Raw genomic sequence first — 21,080 nt, forward strand, 5'->3', positions numbered from 1 at the left:
AAGGAGCAGCAATATATTTCCGTCATTATGCTGAGTGATTTAGAAAGGAACCTGCAGTGGTGTAACCATGTACCTGTTGCCTTTGCTGTAGTGTTCTCGTGACACTTGAGACAAAGATTACTGAGGGTCTGAGCAAGACAACGATTTATTACACAAGCGCGCACACAGGGAAACACTTTATGAAGAGACGGTCACTCTGTTCATTGCTTTTTTATGCATTTATACAGTTTACAGTTCTGTTGGGTACTCTGGCATCCTTATTATCATATGATTACAAGTTATTCAAAACTGTTATAGTACTTTGTAATTCTGGCAAAACTAGATGTGTTTCTAGTCTACACTGGTCACGTTCTTTGTCAGGCTGATGAGTTTCTCTGTTTTACATTCTGTGTTTCTACCTGTGCTTTCACTCTGTCCATTTACTGTTATCATTTAGCTATGAGGTTAAACGATTTCCTACATGACAGCAGTCCAGTCTTCCTTCGTCATTTTAAAAAGATTTCTGTTTTGTGTTAAATACAAAATATTGTAGATGCTGGGAATCTGAACCAAATATAAAGATGCTGGAGAAACTCAACCGGTCTGGCAGCTTCGGTGGAGAGAAAATCAGAGTTAATATTTTGAGTTCAGTATAACTGTTCTGGTTGGTTGGCACACGGAGCTGGTTCGTTGTTTTGCAGACGTTTCATTACCCTGCTGGGTAACATCATCAGTGCAGCCTCCGATGAAGCGCTATTGTGTTTGCCCACCTGACATTTAAACTCTGGTGTCCATTGAGCTGGATTACCCTACTTTCATTTTCCTTCACAATGGAGTATATACAGGGTCGAGCTCTGTGTTTATTGATGGCTTTCTTAGTGGAGTACCAGGCTTCTAGGAATTCCCATGCTTGTCTTGGCTATGCCTGTCCCAGTATCCTGGTATTGCCCCAATCGAATTGGTGGTTCTCCTTATCCCTGTGGATCTAGATGAGTGAGTATTGAGTGAGCCACATACAGCTAGACCCCGTATGCACGCCATTGCGAAGGAAAACTTGGAAGTGAGGTAATCCAGCTCAACGGACACCAGAGTTTAAATGACAGGTGGGAAAACACAACAGCGCTTCATCAGAGGTTGCACTGATGATGTTACCCAGCAGGGTAATGAAACGTCTGCAGAACAATGAACCAGCTCCGCAAGCCAACCAACCACAACACCCACAACCCGAGCTACAAATCTACTCTAAAATCTTAGAGTATAACTGTTTTTATACCGGACTTGAAATACCTCTGGGTACCCAATCTTTGCAGCCCCCTTGCTGTCTGCATCTCGGGGAACCATTTTGTACTCCCCATTCACATTTTCCACTTTCTTCTACCAGACCTTGCTCCAGAGCCTTTGTCACTCCTGTCTTATATATTGTGGTCCTGTTTTTGTTCGCTGCCAGTTATGATCTGTTGGATTCTGTCGTGCTCCTCAGCATTTCACTTTGGAACACAGCAGATCTGCTCTGGAACCAAATCCAGGCTTTGAATTGAAAATCCTATTTTGTAAAGCTGGTCTCAAGCTTACTAATGTTCGAATTTGAGGAAAGGTTGGTGACTTAACTGAAGGGGAATTCACAACAGAGATGTAAGATTTTGGGGTTTACTTCCACTTTAATTGTAAGATCAGCATGAATTACAATTCTAGATGTTTTTAAATCACCCTGTTAGAGACATGTTATAACATCTCTGGAGCAGGTAGGATTTGAACCCACACTTTCTTGCCCAGAGTACTCAAATGAAACTATAAACTGAGTTTGAGAGAGACAATCAAATACTCCTGATTAGGTACGAATTCCATTCCAGGTATAAATATATTCTCAAGTTTTACAGAATTTATTACGTTTATCATAACCAGTAGAACAGAAATGATGATTGATAAGGCAATGGTTGCAGCCTATCCACATTAACATGCCTGTTCATGACACTGGTCCGTTGACTGAATATCTTCAGACGATCTTGTCATGCATTGAACCACAAAAACCCAGGCCTCATTTATCCTTGCCAGCCACTATGCCCCCCACCCACCTGCCCACTTCCCCCAACTACCCCTCCCCCCGCCAACCTTCCCCCCGCCCCCCCCCACCCGCCATGCATGAGCAAAAACATCCTGAACACTTGTCAGTTGTTACTGCCTCCTTATTCATTTTTTGCATGCTAATCATTTTACAAGATTGTCCCTTTTATAACAGCTTGCCCCTTTTTCCTTATTTATTCCATAGATGTATAGGTAAGATGATACCTTTGACTAATTACTGTCTGCTTTGAGTATGTCATGTCACTCCTTAACATCCTAAATTTTCTGAATGATATATTTATTGACAAATATATCGATATTCTTCAGCTATAAGATCCACGTGTGATTCCACAGTGTGTTGTAACTGAAAATAAAGCTTAATCTTACCATATAAATAAATACAGATAGGCCTGTTAAGACTATAGAAAGAAAAAAAATGAACATTTTAAAACATATCTGTGCCTTTGTTTAACAACCTCTGTATAGTTCAAAAGTATTTCACACTTGTCAGCTTAAGTTTACATTAGCTTGAGCCTAAACCAGCAATGAAGCAATGCCATTGACCTAGCCATATGGTTTCTTCTCCATCATAAAACTAGCCACATAAAACAAAACATAATCGAATTCCTCACTTGCTCATTCAAGTCCAAATTATTAATTATTGAAAAAATATCTGCAAAAAGCATCTGCTTAATATTCCTTTTATGATGTAACTTCAGTTTTTACCAGTATAAAAAGCTGCACCATTGAGGGATTATATTTTTGACATATGGCTGAACTATGGGTGAAGGTTTCACCTATGAAGTACATAGTGTAATGCCTTAAGAATGTCTCTCATTTGATAAAGTTAAACATCCAATTACTGAAAATTAATAGTGTATTGCTTGCAGTATTGAATTCAGTCTAGTATTTTACCTGCATGACCCAGTCATCAAATTGCAAAACAAAGCAATTAATGCAGAGATAGTAGGAACTGCAGATGCTGGAGAATCCGAGACAACAAGGTGCAGGGCTGGATGAACACAGCAGGCCAAGCAGCATCATAGGAGCAGAGAGGCTGACGTTTCGGGCCTAGACCCTTCATCAGAAAAGGGGGAGGGGAAGGGGGTTCTGAAATAAATAGGGAGAGAGTGGGAGGCGGATAGAAGAGGGATAGAGGAGAGGATAGGTGGAGAGGAAACAAACAGGTCGAAGAGGCGGGGATGGAGCCAGTAAAGGTGAGTGTCGGTAGGGAGTTAGGAAGGGGATAGGTCAGTCCAGGGAGGACGGACAGGTCAAGGGGGCGGGATGAGGTTGGTCGGTAGGAGATGGAGGTGCGGCTTGAGGTGGGAGGAGGGGATAGGTGGGAGGAAGAACAGGTTAGGGAGGCAGGGACGAGCTGGACTGGTTTTGGGATGCGATAGGGGGAGGGGAGATTTTGAAACTTGTGAAATCCACATTGATACCATTGGGCTGCAGGGTTCCCAAGCGGAATATGAGTTGCTGTTCCTGCAATGCAGAGATGACTATAAGCAGCTTTTCTGTACAAGTTCAAATAAGAGATAAGTACAGTCTGTGCAGCCTTCCTCAGATTCAGCACCTCATTCTTTTACTTTGGCAGACCTATTTCATCCCACTTTTGGTCTTTGTTAGATCTGCTTCATCCTCAGCCAAGGAAGCTATGTGGGGCACTACTGGCTTTGATGTCACAGGCACTGTCATTCATGCATGGGAAGTTTTGATTACTACCCAGTAATTCTGGGTGAAAACTGACCATGTATATGTTGTATTAGAATAAAAAGACAAAAACCAAGACTTGTGTAATACATTTCACAATTTCCAGACATTTCAAACTACTTTAGAGCCACAAAAATGTTTTTGAAGTGTAGTTGCTGAATATCTCGTCTGTGTTTGAATATATAAAACAACATAATTTTAGTGTTTAAAGCCTGCATTTGAGTATTATTTAGTGCAGTGCATAAGTTTTAAGACGAATCTTTGGTGTGGAGCATGAAAAGTTTACTTTTTTCTTTACAGAACAAGTACATAAACACTTGCAACAATCAGAAGTTGAATACCTGCAGTTTGCTTTTCGATGGATGAATAACCTACTGATGAGGGAACTTCCCCTACGGTGTACCATTAGATTATGGGACACATACCAGGTGAGTTCTGATGTTCTTCTCGCAGAACTAATTGCACACTCTTGTGAAAAACTGCTGATGTAAATACCAATCCTTAAAATGCATTAATTCCACAAAGTATGCACTTCAAAATACTTCCCAAACAGTTACCTGTATTGAATTATTTGGATACTGGTGTAAACACTGATGTAGAATTCAGTGATCATTTTATTGCTATTTATCATAAGAGATTTGAAGAGAGAATAGTTAACCCTTTCCAATTAGTGATACCAATTTTGTGTCACTACAGAGCATTTTAATTTATCCTTCACTGCATGTTTATATTAACTGTGGTGTAAAATTTGACAGACTGAGAAAGCAATATTACTTTGAGGAAGAGATAGTAGGAACTGCAGATGCTGGAGAATCTGAGATAACAAGGTGTAGAGCTGGATGAGCACAGCAGGCCGAGCAGCAAGGCTGACGTTTCGGGCCTAGACCCTTCTTCAGAGAAAAAAAAACTTTGAGCAAGTCCCCTTGTATCACTTCAGCTTTGCATTGCTGTTTTATGACACTAACTCGAGTAAGTTAAACTTTCAAAAGTTCCGAAGTAGGATTGTTTAAATTCTTAAACTTCACATTGACAGCGAATTAACTGCCCTGTGAACTGTTTGCTATTAATAAAGTCAGCCAGCTTATACAATCACAGCAGATTTCTTTCCCTGAAGGACATTCGTGAGCCAGATCGGTTTTTCCGGCAATTGACAGTGGCTTCAACGTCATCAGTAGATTCTTAATTCCAGATATGCTTTATTTAGATTCTCTTGGGCTGTGCTTCTCTCTTCTAAGAAAAGGTGTGATGTGAAGCTGGCAATGCCATTTTAGGAAACGAGCTTATGTCATCCTAAAAAAGTACATCTGTTAAACTCATTCTGATTTTAATACAATATCATTGTCATCTGTCAGAAACCATAATAGTTGAGAATATAGAACTCCGTGTTGTTGTATTTATAAATTTCCTGAAACATCATTGAAGCTTTGGATGCAAAGTAAATTTATAGATGGAGAAGGAATGGCCAGAAGAAATCAAACATTAGATATTGGTTAGAGAAACAATGCTTTGTAGTGCTCTGCGTATTGATGCCAATGGCTCGTTCCTACTTTTACATAAATACCCTTAATTCAGGAGTGCAGTGCAATTTGGTTGAATTGTCAATTTTTGACAGATTGGGAGTAAGGAACAAGTACGTTTCTTTGAGGTAGTCAAAAAATTACAGAGCTGATTTATTACAGATTAAATTAAATAAAGATTATTGCAAACATAAGGTAGAAATTAGAGGAAGGGTTAGGAGATGCAATTAACAGCCATGAATTACTCAAGGAGAAACTGCAAAGCATCTGAGAGTTTCAAGACATGAAGTGTTAAGAAGCTGGCATGTTGAACTGAAGAATCAAAATCTTCAAGTATTAGCTATCCCAAATAAAATGGAGGAAACACATTAGTAAGCATATGTAGTTAATGTGTCTGTTTGCAATTGCTTTAAGCTTTAACTTTCCAAGGAAAATTGGCTTGAATGACATTGCTCACTGCCCTTGAGGAAATGGTGGTGAGCCACTTTTTTTATTCACTCATGGGATGTTGGTGTCGATGGCTGGCCAGCATTTATCGCCCATTCTTAGTTGCCCTTGAGAAGGTGATGGTGAGCTGCCTTTTTGAACCTCTGCAGTCTACGTGAGACTTCGGAGTGATTGAAAGAATTGAATGGCTTGCTAGACCATTTCATAGTGCAGTTGAGAGTCAGCCACGTTGTGTGTCTGGAGTCACATATAGGCCAGACCACATGAGGATGGGGAAGGTTTGAGTCACACTTCATTCATCAGCTTATACAATCACAGCAGATTTCTTTCCCTGAAGGACATTCGTGAGCCAGATCAGTTTTTCCGGCAATTGACAGTGGCTTCATGGTCATCAGTAGATTCTTACTTCCAGATATGCTTTATTGAATTCAGATTCTACTATCTGCTGTGGCAGGAATTGAACCAGGATCCCAAAACATTAGCTGAACTTTCCCAGAACCTTGTTGAACTAATTCAATTGATATAGTGTGAGGTGCACCCAGAATAGTTAGACTGTTGCGGGATTGAAATTCAGAAGCTATGATGAAACAACAATATATTTGTAAGTCAAGATGGTTTTCATCTTGAAGGGGAACTTGCAAGTTAACTGCCTTTGTGTTTCTGTTAATGACAGTTATGACAGTGGAAAGTGCTATTGAAAGAGCCTTGGTAAGTTATTTTTTCTTCTTTATTCATTCACAGGATGAGGGCGTTGCTGGTTAGGTAGCATTTATTGCCCATCCCTAATAGCCCAGAGGACAGTTCAGAGTCGACCACATTGCTGTGGGTCTGGAGTCACATGTCGGCCAGACCAGACCAGGATGGCAGTTTCCTTCCCCAAAGGACATTAGTGAACCAGATGGATTTTTCCAACAGTCAACAATGGATTCACGTCATCATTAGATTCTTAATTCCAGATATTTATTAAATGCAAATTCCACCATCTGTCATGGTGGGATTTGAACCTGAGTCCCCAGAGCGTTATCTGGGTCTCTGGATTAACAGTCCGCTGATAATACCACGAGGCCATCGCCTCCCCCATTAGTTGTGGTACATCTTGCAGATGAGTTCCATTGTACCGAGGTTGTTCCAGTACTGGAGGGGATGATTGTATAAGGTGATGAATGAAGTGTGACTCAAACAAGCTGGATGCTGCCTAAATGTTGTTGGAACTAATCTCATCCAGCCAGGTGCAGAACATTTCATTGCAGTTTTGATGTGCCTTTTAGATGATGCAAAGGCTTGAAGGAGACAGGAAGCAAGTCATTTGTCACAGCATTGGCAGCCTCTGACCTGCTTTTGTAGCCACATTCTATATGTGGCTGGTCCAATTCCATTGCTTGTCACTGGTGTCCCCCAGGGTGTTTATGATGAGTGATTCAGCAAGAGAAGCCTGTTAACTGTTAAGGAGAGATGTTCAGCAACTCTTGTTGGAGATGATTATTAACTGTCACATCTGTGGCATAAAGATTAATTACCATTATCTGCTCAAGCCTGGTTGTTGTCCAGCGCTTGGTACATAAGGACACGGACTGCTTCAGTGTTACGACATGCTCGACTGGACCCTATGATGGAGTTGTTGGCGTTGTTACTTTCCGTGCCATTTTCTATCATTTTGTTGATGTTTGCACATATGCTGGTAGGCTGTAATTAAACAGATTGGATTTGTCCTGCTTTTTTGTAAGTAGGGCATGCATAGATAGTTTCCTCTGGGTGATGGTTGTTTTGGAGCTGTAGTGGAAGAACTTAATGTGTGACATGACTTATTATGGAACACAGATCTTCGACATTCCAGTTGAGTTATTGGCAGGGCCAGTACTTTAGATAATATTTCTACTTCATTATGTGTTACAAGCTGCTGAGTTCTGGTAACTGTGATGTTACAGATGTCAGATGGAGGCCTTGATGGATTATCAACTCCGCACATCTGGGCTGCTGATGGTTGCTGATCTTCTGTCTGCGATTTACTTGTGTAACTGTCCTATACCATTAACAATTGCCTGCTGAAAGCTAATTTATTTGATTTGTTGAATGTCAAGTTACTTAGATCTGTCTAAAGCATGTTTCCCCCCTTGTCCAGCGTACATGTAGTCCTCTGTTTTGGTTTCACCAGTTTGGTCCTTCAATTTGTGGTTGTTCCTGATGCTGCTTCTGGCATGCTGTCCTACAGTCATTGAACAAAGTTTGGTCCTTTAGCTGAATTGTAATGGTAAAGTGAGGGATATGCCAGAGTTATGATGTTTCAGGTTTTTATGGAATATAGTTTGAGTGCAACTGTTGACAGCCCACAGTGCTTCATGGATGTCTAATTTAGAACTGTTAGATTTGTTCTGAACCTAGTCCATTTAGTACAGATCATAACATAATGGACTGTGTCCTCAGTGTGAAAACAGACTTGATCTCTGCAGTACCAGAGACTAAATGTGTGAACTAGAACTCCCGCATAGCTTGTATTGAAATGAGCCGACTTTCATTTTTTTGAACTCTGCAAACATAACTGAAATTGACAGGAAGTAAGCTATTGATTTTAGGATGTTGTTGATATTTGTTCTTTTTTGTGTGAGAACTGTTATAATGTGCAGTTATTTGTGTGTGTTCCAGTCACTAATCAAAGAACATTATAAATGTTGAAATATTGATGAGCAATTCTCTATAATGAAGAAGGGGGAGAATATGCAAAATCAGCAAGCTGAAATAGACTTAAAGCATGTTCAAAATTGTGTGCAGTTAATCTTTGCTGTTATAAACCTTGATTCTATTGTTAAAATCAATTAATAGATGTAACGAGAGCCATTAAATAGATAATGCTAATGAGAAAATTTGATGAATTGTGAAGCATTCAGAACTGTATTTCTATTTTGATCTCTTCAACCTTGTCTTGTTTACCGCTTCTCCACCTCAACCAGCATACTTTCGGGATGTCAATTAGGCCTAGATGTGCTGTACGGTTGGCAAACCAGACATAAACTAAATTAAAAAGATGGAGAATTGCGGAGGTTAAGCTTATGTGGATAGAGGAGCAAATACTTTTGGCTTTGAATGTTTTTAATCAGTTGTGAAGTGCTCCATGTCGACACCAATCTCAGAAAACAGGACAGCTAACTCATTACTCAAAACAGTAATTTTGTATCGTTTTTACTCACTTGTGTGACGTGCGTGTTGCTTCCTGTCCAGTATTTCTTGCCCACCCTAGGTGCCCTTGAGAAGTTGGTGGTGAGCTACCTTCTTGAACCACTGCAGTCCGTGTACTGTTGTAGAGCCACAATGCTTTTCAGGGGAGAGTTCCAGAGTCCAGTGAGACTGGGCAGTGACACTGTTTCAAACATTAGCTAGGCCACATTTAGATTATTATGTGCACTTCTGGTCACCACAATATAGAAAGGATGTGGGTACTTTGGAGAGGGTGTGGACACCTTTACCAGGATGTTGCCTGGATTGGAGTGTATTACTTTTCAGGTGAGGTTGGACAAACTTGGATTGTTTTCGCAAGAGCGTCAGAGGCTGAGGCGAGGGGCGATGTGTTTGATGTACATAAAATTATGAGAGTCTTGGATAGGCTGGGTAGTCAGTCTTTTACCCAGGGTGGAAATGTCAAATACAAGGGGGCATAAATTTTTAAGGTGAGAGTGGGAAAGTTTAAAGCGTGTTCACACAGCGGACGATAGGTCCTTGGAATGTGCTGCCAGGGAAGATGGTTGAAGTAGATACGAAAGCAACATTTAAGAGGCATTTAGACGGACACGTGAACAGGCAGGCCCTAGAGGGATGCAGGCCATGTGCTGGAAGATGTGATTCGTTTAGAATGGCATTACAGATGACGTGCGTAGTGAGCCAAAAGGCCTGTTCCTGTGTTGCACTGTTTTATATTCAATGTTCTATGTTGCGTGTTCAATGTAATTGTGTTAGCTTTGAAATAAATCAAATTAACATTCTTGGTGATCATATTGTCTATGTTGCATTTGAACAAATTTTATTTTGGAATAAACTGTCTTAATTTTTCCAAGCTGTGATCCTGATATGTCCGTATATAAATCTAGAGATCAAAGTTTTATACAAAAACAGAAATTGCTGGAGAAACTATGCAAGTCTCGCAGCCGCTGGGGAGCGAAAGCAGAGTACGTGCTTCAAGTTCAGTAACTCTTCAGAAGGCATTATGAAGAAGGGTCATTGGGCTTGAAATGTTAACTCTGATTTCGCTCCACAGGTGCTGCCAGGTCTGCGTAGTTTCTCTAGCAATTTCAGTTTTTGTTTCAGATATCCAGCATCCGCAGTTTTTTTGGTTTATTCCAAGATTTATATGTTGATTAAGCTTGGATACATTGTGCAGTTCTGGTCTCTGTACTGCGAAAAGGTTATTGAAGGATTGAAGAATGTGTGAAAAGGCTATTACTAAATTGAATGGATGCAACTATCTTGGCAGATTGAAGAAGCTCTTTTCTCTCTAAATCGATGAGGAAAAAGAGGCCTAGTTGAGGTCTGTGAAGGTGTGAAGGGATTTGCTAGATTCAATGTGGATATACTTTTTCCACTTGGATCAATCCAGCACAAGAGGTATAGACGTAAAATATCCATTAAGGGACCAACTAAAGAATTTATGAATAATTTATTCTCTGAGAGGATCGTGAAAATGTGGGACTTCATACCATGTTGGGAGGTTAAGCATGCAGGATATCTGTATTTAAATGAAGGCTTTATGAGAGATGGTAATTGAGGGATAATGGAGAGAGGGTGGAAAAGATAATGAGTGGGAAAGGCACTTGTGGAGTATAAACACTGGCATACATCATTGACATTGAGTAAAAGATTCATAGTGTTCCACTATGACAGGTGATGATGCATAAAACATTTCTTAAAAATTATAAACCAAAGAGAGTGGCTTTTTCAGTGAGACATATTATTCAAGAAATTAATTTGTGCAATGTTTGGAAAGGTAGGCTGCCAAAATTTCAAAACCTGTTTACAATAATGTATCTGTTATATAAATGTTGTAGCCAATTAATTCATGATGGGTTATTGGGAATAAAAGCAAGTTTTGTTAAGTTTGTTGCAAAAATGACTGCATTCTATGGTACATATTTCATACCTTGAAATGTACTTTACTTCACTTCAAAAGACTCCGACTATGTTCAAAAATTCTGTACTAACACATACATTTCACTGCCCATTGGATGATTCCTAAAACTCTCCAGTAAGCAAACATTGTTCTTGACACAGGGAGCCATCGTGGTTGAGGGCTTGGCCCTGTCCTAATTGCACGTAGATCTTTCTGACTATGCTCCAGTCTTTGTTCACACCACATTTTGAAAATGCAGGGCAATTTTATTGATTTTTGAAAAGCCTTTCTTGCTTATGTTATTGGGAGAGCTCTGGAGAAAAAGCTAACAGTTACAGCAAAAACATCTATGAAACATTTGCCAGGAAGTCCTGTGTTTCAGTAATGTTTTAATTTGTCATACTGTAGCTCCTGATGACCTACCAGCCTGGGTTGGATAGTCAGGATATTTAGATAGATGATGTCTTGTGATACAAGACAGAAATTTCTGGAGAAGCTCAGCAGGTCTGACAGCATCTTTGTGAAGAAAATAGAATTAAGGTTTTGAGTCTGGTGACTCATCATCAGTTAAGTCACCAGATTCAAATCGTTAACTCTTGCTTTCTTCCCAAAGATGCTGCCAGACCTGCTGAGTTTCTGCAGTAATTTCTGTTTTTGATTAAAACCTCCAGCATCCACAGTTCTTTTTTTATTTTTATGTCTTGTTAGCACCCAGATTAAAGATTGGCAATGAATATAATGGATAATTTTTAGGAACTGATACCCATTGCAAATGCTTTTTTCTATTGCTAATCTACAGGCTTGTTAGAACTGCCAGTTAAGTCATCTCAACTTCCAACCAGAGAAAACATTGAGTTATATTTTTTACAAAGAAACTGGTCTCCAAATCAAAAAGAAGAAGAAACTGGTCTCCACCTCACATCTGTCCAGAAGTATTTGGAGAGCTAGTTCTATTAACGTAGGAGCTATTTCCAGAGCATTAAAGTTGCAATATCCCAGATTCTATTGTTGGAAACATGACAGGTCTTTTAAATAAAAACCTCTTGGTTGAGTAAATGTTAGTCTGCAGTTTACACGTTGAAGTGTAAATTTGATTGAATTTAGGTTTATCTGAAATGGAAATTGCTTGCTCTATTTAATTTAATTGTTCAGCATTTTCACACAGATATAAATATTCATTGGATATTTGACCATAGTTACAGACGAGTATATGTCAATCGAGTGAATAATGTTGTGAGGTTTGGTTAGTTTAGAAGGTTGGATTTGTGATGCACAGTAATCCCACCAGTGTGGGTTTAATTCCCGCACCTAAGGTTACCGTTCAATCCATCATGTTTGTCCCAGGTCCTGAAACAGCTACCCAACTAGTCCCATTCTCTAGCCCTTTCTCTGTAGCTCTCTAAATTCATTTTCTAATATATATCCAGCTCTCTTTTGAAACCTCCTATGGAACCCATCTCTGCAATTCACCTGGCATTGCATTCCAAATCCTAACAACTCTGAGTAAAAAGGTTTCTTCTCATCCCACTCCGAGCTGTTTTGCTGACAAGTTTGAAATTGTGACTGGAAAAAACCCAAAGAACAGCAGGTGTTGTACATCAGAAACAAAATCGGAAATTGCTTGAAAAACCTAGCAGGACAGGCAGCATCTGTGGAGAGAAATCAAAGTTGATGTTTTGGGCCTTATGACCCAAAAGATAAAGGGTCATTGGACCTGAAACGTTAACTTGGCCTTCTCCCCTTGAAATTGTGACCCTCGAGTCACTGACATACCATCCAATGGAAACAGAATATCGCTGTTTATCCTGTCAAAATTGTTCATAATTTTTAACACCTCAATAAGGTGATGTCTTAATTTCTTTGCTCCAAAGAGAATGAGCCCAATTTCTCTAAACGTTTCTTGTATCTAAAAATCCCTTCATTCCTGGCATAATTCTAGTAAATCTCCTTTGAATTCTCTCCAGGGCTTTAGCATCCTTACTTAAATAAGATGCGCAGAAGTGAACACAGTGCTCCAAATGTCGTTCGACCAATGATTTGTGCAGATGTAGCATCGCTTGCTTGCTTTTATATTCTGTGCTGTATTTATAAACCCAAGGATCCTATAAGCCTTCTTAACAACTGTTTCAACTTGCCCAGCTATCTTCAGAGAATCGTCTACGTCAAAAGATCATAATGAATTACTCCATCAATATCGGAAATTTCTTGATTTATGGAAGTGCTGCCTGAGAAAATAGACCTAATGTAAAATCTGAGAGTAAAGGCATAAGAAAGATTGAATCGTGCTTAAAAATGGCACATTCTGTCAAAGCTTTGTCTTACATGCAAAAGTGACAGCCTTATGCCAGTTCATTAATTTGCATGATAGCAGTGAGATAGGATTTGATAGCTTTTATTTTGTGGGGTGGCTTTGTTACACCTATTTTAGCACCAAGGTCGCATTTTTGGTCCTGAAAAGCACTGAGGCTGCTTCAGGTTATCCTTGATGGGTAAATTATTGCAGTAACAGATGAAGCTAGCTATTTCAAGCTGTTGCTGCTGCAATGCAAGAGCAACATGATTGGTCCTCTCCATGACAAGGTTGCTGCTACAAGCCAAAAAGATATTCTGCCTATCACATAAATGTATAATGCGATATATGAATTTCAGTGCTGGTGTGATGCTAAGTATGGCTGCCATATGTCCCAAAGACTGGTGAATTGTATTAAATAGCTTATTCCTTCAGCTGCTTGCGACAGCACTTCCAAAACTGTAAACAGACTGTCCAAAATTGGATGTGATTCTGTGACTGGACAGAGTTTGCTGTATAATCCTGTGTGGAAACAATTACACTGACAACCAATTTAGGATTGTCTGTCAGGGTCACAGTGTGGCATACCTGTGTGTATTGGCAGCTACATATTAATACACATGTTACTGTTCTTTGAAGAGAGAAATAACGTGTATACACCAAACCTGTCTCAACTCAAACTAAGTGACTATCATTCTCTAGTTCATTTCTCAGCATTTAATATTTAAACAGAACTTCAATGTTAACTGTCAGTCATCATTAACTGGTGAATTCTCCACGGCGATGCCTCAATCAGAATGCACTTGACAACTAGTCAGCATTCTCCTGTAATATAGTGCAAATGTTGTTTTCACTTTGCATTGGTATTTCCTCTGAATTATCATGATGAGTACAAAATGAAAAGCTTTGACAAAATGTCAGTTTCCAACTCCTCAAATTCTTGACTACCAAGTGACTGTTTCAAGCGAGGCATTATTATAAAGCTATCAAAAAACATTCAATATTAAATAGTAATCAATATACATTTATTTTTGAAGTTCATCTAAGAGTTAGGTTAGTTTTTTTTCTGGATATTTGTGAAGTTCCTCTCACCCAAGTGTTCCAGAAATATTTTAGGTGGTTGATCTTTGTCTATTGCATGAAAGGCACTGTATTAAATCACTTCATCTGATTATTTAGTGAAGCAAGATCTGGCAACAGTTTGTTTTTCACTTAAACATTTACTGTAATCTGTTTTAACTCTTGCAGAGGTGATTGAGGTGACAATACAATTGTTTAAACCACCAACTAAAAATTGTCGATTAAGAGGATAAAAGACACGAGCTAGCAATCGGGAAACTCTAATGCTTGACAATCATTTTGTAAACCTAGTGCATTGTTTACAGTATGACTGTGTCCCAGAGTAAGAACATATCAAGAACAGATAATAATCACATTCAGATTTTTGCTTTAAAGGACATTATGCCACCAGGATCAAAGAATAAGGGTTTTGACCTTTTTAAAACCTAATTTAGTATTAAATGAAAGGATATTCTGCAAAATTGGGTCTGATAGCCATAATTGATATCTTGTTATAATTTTTGACAATGTTTAGAGACCAGCTGCTGCTGCTACCTGCTGCTGTGGCACAAATGTGATTTAATTTGAGGTCAGAAATGATTGGTGAATCTGAACTCCTGTTGTGAGATTACAGTTGTAACTGATGTTCAAAACTGGCTGTTCCTAATGGGGAAGAGACTCAAAGATAAAAGCTGCCAACTGCATTCATGAGAGCATAAAAACCTCATTTTATACCTGGAAAGGAATGGTGATTTCTAAACCCTGAGTGAAATGTGCCAAGAGCTGTAATGTACTTCTAAATGCTAAAATGACAGTCTCAAAAAACACTTTTGTTGCTCACTAGATAAAGTGCATCAAAAGTGAAGTGCATCAATTCTGTAAAATTTGGCATCCTGGTCATGTTCAGATACTGTCTTCTTGTACCATTATGGTACCTCATGCAGAAATGCACATCACATAAGATTGCAGAGGATAGTTGACACAAAACCAGACATTTGGCCCAACTGGTGCATATGGGAGCTAATGTTCTATTTAAGCCTCAGTTTTCTAAATTTACCACAAATTTTGCCATTCTCTTTCTCCCTCCTACTTATCCAGCTGCCCCTTAAATGTATCTCCACCACTTGGCCCAGCCAGTCCCTGTGGTCGACAGATCCACATGGTCACCACTCCATGGTAAAGAAGTTTGATTTCTTGTTCAGTATCTTCTACTAATGGCCGAGAATTTTAGTGTTCCATGAACAGGAAATAGTCTCCCTGTATTCAATCTATCAAAACTTTCCCAAATTTTAAAGACCTCTGCTGCCTCTCCTTGAGAAAAAAGAGACTCAGTTCATTTTTGGTATCGTCCTTGCAAATCTTCTCTGCACTCTCTGCAGTGGTTCTAATTCTTTATTTTAGAAAATTCAGTTTGTGCGCAGTACTCCATGTGTGGTCTAACCAAGGTTCACTACAGGTTCAATGTAACCTCTCTACGATTCTTCTTTTATCATTCATGTATCCCTGGTCTGAAGGCACATCGTTGGTTCTTTGTTGATGCATCATCTTGAAATATTTAACTTGGCTATTTATTTTGTCTGTGTTAGGACTCTTGGCAAGTCATCTCCAACTGGAATTGGAAGTGAACTGCATGCACCCGTGCTAATCTGAACTACATGTTCGTCAATTGAGCTGAATGTCCACCTCAGTTCTGTCCCTCTACAAATAAAGCCTTGTACTTAGTTTTTGTTTTGTGAACTTACCAACCCGTGGCTGAACTTGTCGAAATTAATATATTTGTGGTCCGATTCTTCCTTTACTCTACCTAGATTTGCACTTCCAAGAAAGGAGTGACTTTTCACCGAACATACAACTTCATATTTATCTATGTTGACCTTACATTCGTCCATTCTGCAAATTTAATGTACTTCCCAATGAAAATTTATTAATCTCAGTCATGCAAATGTCAGTTTCAGGAGCTGTTGTAGGAATAGAGATCAACTCTTTGTATGAAATTATACCAGTTGCATTCCCAACTCTAATTTTATGGTTGTTTCACATTTTCTCCAAGAGAGGAAATAGTTTTTCTCTGTTCACAGTGTCAAATTCCTTTATTAGCTAAAGTAGGATGATTGAGAAATTTCTTCACCCAGAGTGTGATGAGCCTGTGGAATTCTCTGCCACAGAAAGCGATTGAAGCCAAAATCTTGAATGTTTTCAAGAAGGCAGTATATGTATTTCTTAGGGTGAAAGGAATTCAAAGTGTACGGTGTGAAAGCAGGAAGAGGATACTGTGTTGGGTGATCTGTCATGATCATATTGAATGGCAGAGTGGGCTGAAAGGGCTGAATGGCCTACTCATGTAATTTTTATATGTTTTGATGCATCATTTCTCGTCCTTCTAATCAAAACATTCTAAAGAACATGCAAATTAAATCCACGCAAGCAGTACTTCGAATTTTACCTAAATATGTCCAGCCGTTTGGGCTGAGAGAGGCATTTTTATAATTGAAGCAATTCCCTTAACAAAAAACAAATTTGTTCTTTTAGCTACCTTGACTTCTGCATCTTTGCATTACTTTTTAATTATTACCATATTGAATGCACACATCAGTTTGCTTCTTCATGTCTCTTAGTCTATTACCATGACGTAGATATTCTGATTTACCTGTGCTGGACAGATGATCTCACATTTCCCACATTTCACTTCAGTTCCCATTGTGGTGTTTTTCCCAAAAGCAGTTTGTCTGTGTCCCAATGCATCCACCTGCGTCCATTTTCCATCCAACCAACTTAATATGCTATTCTCCCAAGTAAATCGGCAACTCAGGTCTCAAGGTGACTAATAGATTTTGACAGAAGACCATAAATTTCAAACAGGGAGGCATTTGATGTAATGGTATGAGGACAGTTTATTAAACATCAAAAATTATACTTAGGCAAAAGAAGACTGTTGATATTCTACAGGGGAAATGGTTCTTGCTTTCCGGTGATTTTAGGGACTGCAGAGGTCCAGTCATGCGTGCTTGTATATTTGTAAGTAAACTCTCGTGTTGAACCTCATCAAGAACCTTCTAAAAGGCTGTATAGTCTATGTCCCTTGACATTCCCCAAACTATCATGTCAATAACCTGACAAAAATTCGACTAGATTTATCAGATATGTGCTCCTCATCACAATGGATGCTGGCAATCTTTCCCTCGCACATACTTGTACAAGATCTCTGACTTTGATGATTGATTCCAGTCGGGAATCCAGTAACAGAGCAGGTCTGTAGGAACTTGCATTTCTCTCTTTTCTCCCCCTCTCCTTAAATGATGGAGGCTATATTTGCAACCTTGCAATCCAACGCATGGTTCCAGATGAAGGAGAATCTTGAAAAGTTATGACTAACCTATCTGCAGAAATTCCTGATTATCTGGGCTGCATCTATCAGGTTTTTGAGATTTTTATATTTTGAGTGAAAATGAAAAGCACCAGCTCATTTCTGTATTGAATAATGGAAATGCAATTCTGTAAAGCAAGCAGTTTTGTAACATTTTGTATATTTCTACAAGTGTAGAAGCTGTCAGCAGAATCCTGACACTGTTGAAACAGGGGTCATATTTGTTTGCAGCTCAAAACGTTAGCAATTTGCGTTGTCATTCAACTATTTTTGAATGAATGCCATGACTGCTATGTCACAGCAATTGTGGTAGCTAATTTACATCTGATTTACAAATGTTGATTTGAAGCAATATGTTCAATAAATAAGCATTACCTAAAAGGTGGAATCCATCACTTTTTTTTTCCAACAAGTATTATCTTCTGTGTTTGATTTACACGACACATAAACAGTGACTTAAATTCTCATACAAGTGCACATCAATCTTATAAATTTCATGCGAATTTAGCAGTGAATTTTACCTTGAGAGTCAGGTGGTAAACTCCCTTCTTGAATCGTTGCAGTTGTGATGAAAGATATTTGATCTTTATACCTATTATTTCAAGTCTTTGGGTTTCAGAATAGCAGCGTATAGGTGTTGATTATTTTTATGGAAGCTTTTTTATTTTTCAAAAAAAATCAGACAGCTCTTCCAGAATGGTAATCTAGGATGCAACAGACGGCATAGAATATGAATGAAAAATTGATTATACCGAGGTAGTTTATGACAGAGTAAATATTCAAAGCTATTAGCTTGTTTATGGTTCACAATGATACAGGATTGACTTGAACTTGGGAAATTTGGAGCTGGAAAGTTTTTAGGACAATTTGGACCAGACTTGACTGGAATCCGCAGCAAATATAGTCTCACTCCTAAAGAGGAGTTTTCACAAAGCTGTTAATTGAATAATTTAGTTCAGTAAAGAATCTCAGTTTGTGCAAGTTCTAGATCAGGAGTGCTTGGTCAGCAATCTGCTAGTTATTAAAAGCTGAAAAAGTCTAAGCTGTCAGTTTTCAGAGTATTCCTTGAAGAAGACTCTATAGTTGACAAGTCAGAAATTACAGAGAATCAATTTGGTCATACTTGATATATGATGATAAGGCATAATTTCTTCAAATTTGAATCAGTGTAATGCAATGGTTTTGGTGAATGCTAGTATGATGTTTGTTTTTAGCCTTAAATGAAGTGATCACTTTACTCGGAAACCGATCCAAAGTCTTGTTCAGCGTAAAGCTACAGATAATGAGATAACAAGGTGTAGAGCTGGATGAACACAGGTCAAGCAGCAAGAGAGGAGCAGGAAAGCTGACGTTTTGGGTCTGGACCCTTCTTCAGAAATGGGGTAGGGGAAGGGGATTCTGAAATAAATAGAGAGAGGAGGGGGAGGCGGATGGAAGGTGGATAAAGGAGCAGATAGGTGGAGAGGAGACGGACAGGTCAAGGAGGCGGGGATGAGGCTGGTAGGTCGGAGGTGGGGTTGGGGTTGAGGTGAGAGGAGCGACGAGGTGGGAGAAAAGACGGACAGGTCAAGGAGGCGGGGACGAGCTGGGCTGGTTTTGGGTTGAGGTCAGGATTGGGGAGATTTTGAAGCTTGTGAAATCCACATTGATACCATTGGGTTGCAGGGTTCCCAAGCAAAATATGAGATGCTGTTCCTGCAACCTTCGGGTGGCATCGTTGTGGCACTGCACGAGGACGAGGATAGACGTCGTCCAAGGAGTGGGAGGGGGAGTTGAAGTGGTTTGCGACTGGGAGGTGCAGTTGTTTGTCACGAACCGAGCGTGGGTATTCCACAAAGCGGTCTCCAAGCCTCCACTTGGTTTTCCCGATGTAGAGGAGACCACATCGGGAACATCAGATACGATCTACCACATTAGAAGATGTGCAGGTAAACATCTGTTTAATGTGGAAGGTTTTCTTGGGGCCTGGGATGGAGGTGTAGGGGCAGGTGTAGCACTTCCTGCGGTTGCAGGGAAAAGTGCCGGGGGTGGTGGGGCTAGTGGGGCCAGTGGGGAATGTGGAGCGGACAAAGGAGTCATGGAGAGAGCGGCCCCTCCGGAAGGCAGATAAGGGTGGGGAGGGAAAAATGTCCTTGGTAGTGGGGTCAGATTGCAGGTGGCAGAAGTGTCGGAGGATGATGCGTTGAATCTGGAGGTTGGTGGGGTGGTACGTGAGGATGAGGGGGATTCTGTTTTTGTTGTTATTGCGGGGACGGGGTGTGAGGGATGAGTTGTGGGAAATGCGAGAGATGCGGTCGAGGGCGTTTTCGAACACTGTGGAGGGGAAGTTGCAGTCCTTGAAAAACGAGGACATCTGAGATGTCCGGGAGTGAAATGCCTCATCTCGGGAGCAGATGCGGTGGAGATGAAGGAATTGGGAATAGGGGATGGCATTTTTTGCAGGAAGGTAGGTGAGAGGAGGTGTATTCTAGGTAGCTGTGGGAGTCGGTAAGCTTGAAATGGATATCGGTTTCCAGGTGGTTGCCAGAGATGGAGACAGAGAGGTCCAGGAAGGGGAGAGAGGTATCGGAGATGGTCCAGGTGAACTTAAGATTGGGGTGGAAGGTGTTAGTAAAGTGGATGCCTCAATCCCGCCTTCTTGACCTGATCTTCCGTTGACTGACCAACCCCCATCCTAACTTCTCACCTACACTCACCTTTACTGGCTCCATCCCCGCCTCCTTGACCTGTCTGTCTCCTCTCCACCTCTCTGCTCCTTTATCCACGTTCCATCCGCCTCCCCCTTCTCTCTATTTATTTCAGAATCCCCTTCCCCCTCCCCCCTTTCTGAAGGAGGATCCAGACCCGAAACGTCAGCATTCCTGCTCCTCTGATGCTGCCTGGCCTGCAGTGTTCATCCAGCTCTACACCTTGTTATCTCAGATTCTCCAGCATCGGTAGTTCCTACTATCTCCAAACTGCAGATTATGACTGCTTTTAAAATTATGCATTGCCTTACTAACTTAGTGGGTAACTTAGAACAGCTCTAATTTATTGTCATTATAAATGGCAGAAACGTCTAATATAATAAATCTGGACCCATCAACCATTCTTTGATTCATTTTCAATGCAGTAGAAATATTTGGAGAACAGTTTTATTTTATTTTGCAGTATTCAGCATACATTAAAAATCAGATGAACTTCAGAAACTCTGGCCAGTTGATCTGTGATTAATATTTGTGAAGGATGTTAGTTTACTGAATCAAAGCCAAAACCAAATTTAGCTTAGCATTAAAATGATTTGAATAATTCATTCAGTTCAGGCAGAGTTTGATGTAGACTTAAAGGGTTTTTTGGCACTTAGACCAGCAGGCTTTTCATTGAGATTTATTTTAACCACAATGGCATCACCTTTCAGGTTAAATTTTACTTAGTTTTCACCTTTGTTTTGTGGTCTTCGTTCCTACCCAATTCTGCAGCTATTTGCCAGAGCTATCGCATAGCAAACCAGAGATAGCAGGAACTGCAGATGCTGGAGAATCTGAGATAACAAGGTGTAGAGCTGGATGAACACAG

The 21,080-nt window shown here is 39.9% G+C and overlaps 1 protein-coding gene across 1 annotated transcript in view; it reads left to right on the forward strand.

Annotated features, from left to right (window-relative positions):
• The window catches only part of LOC109912284 (TBC1 domain family member 22B-like), a gene marked incomplete at its 5' end in the record, with an annotated part of 170,338 nt that overhangs the window by 41,755 nt on the left and 107,503 nt on the right, over positions 1-21,080 (forward strand). Inside the window, one exon of the mRNA XM_048610591.1 lies at positions 4,057-4,184. Within this exon, the coding sequence (XP_048466548.1) occupies positions 4,057-4,184 (128 nt within the window). The remainder of the gene's footprint in view (positions 1-4,056; positions 4,185-21,080) is intronic.

Source organism: Rhincodon typus, chromosome 22, assembly GCF_021869965.1.
Source record: "Rhincodon typus isolate 14 chromosome 22, sRhiTyp1.1, whole genome shotgun sequence".
Lineage (NCBI taxonomy): Eukaryota > Metazoa > Chordata > Chondrichthyes > Orectolobiformes > Rhincodontidae > Rhincodon > Rhincodon typus.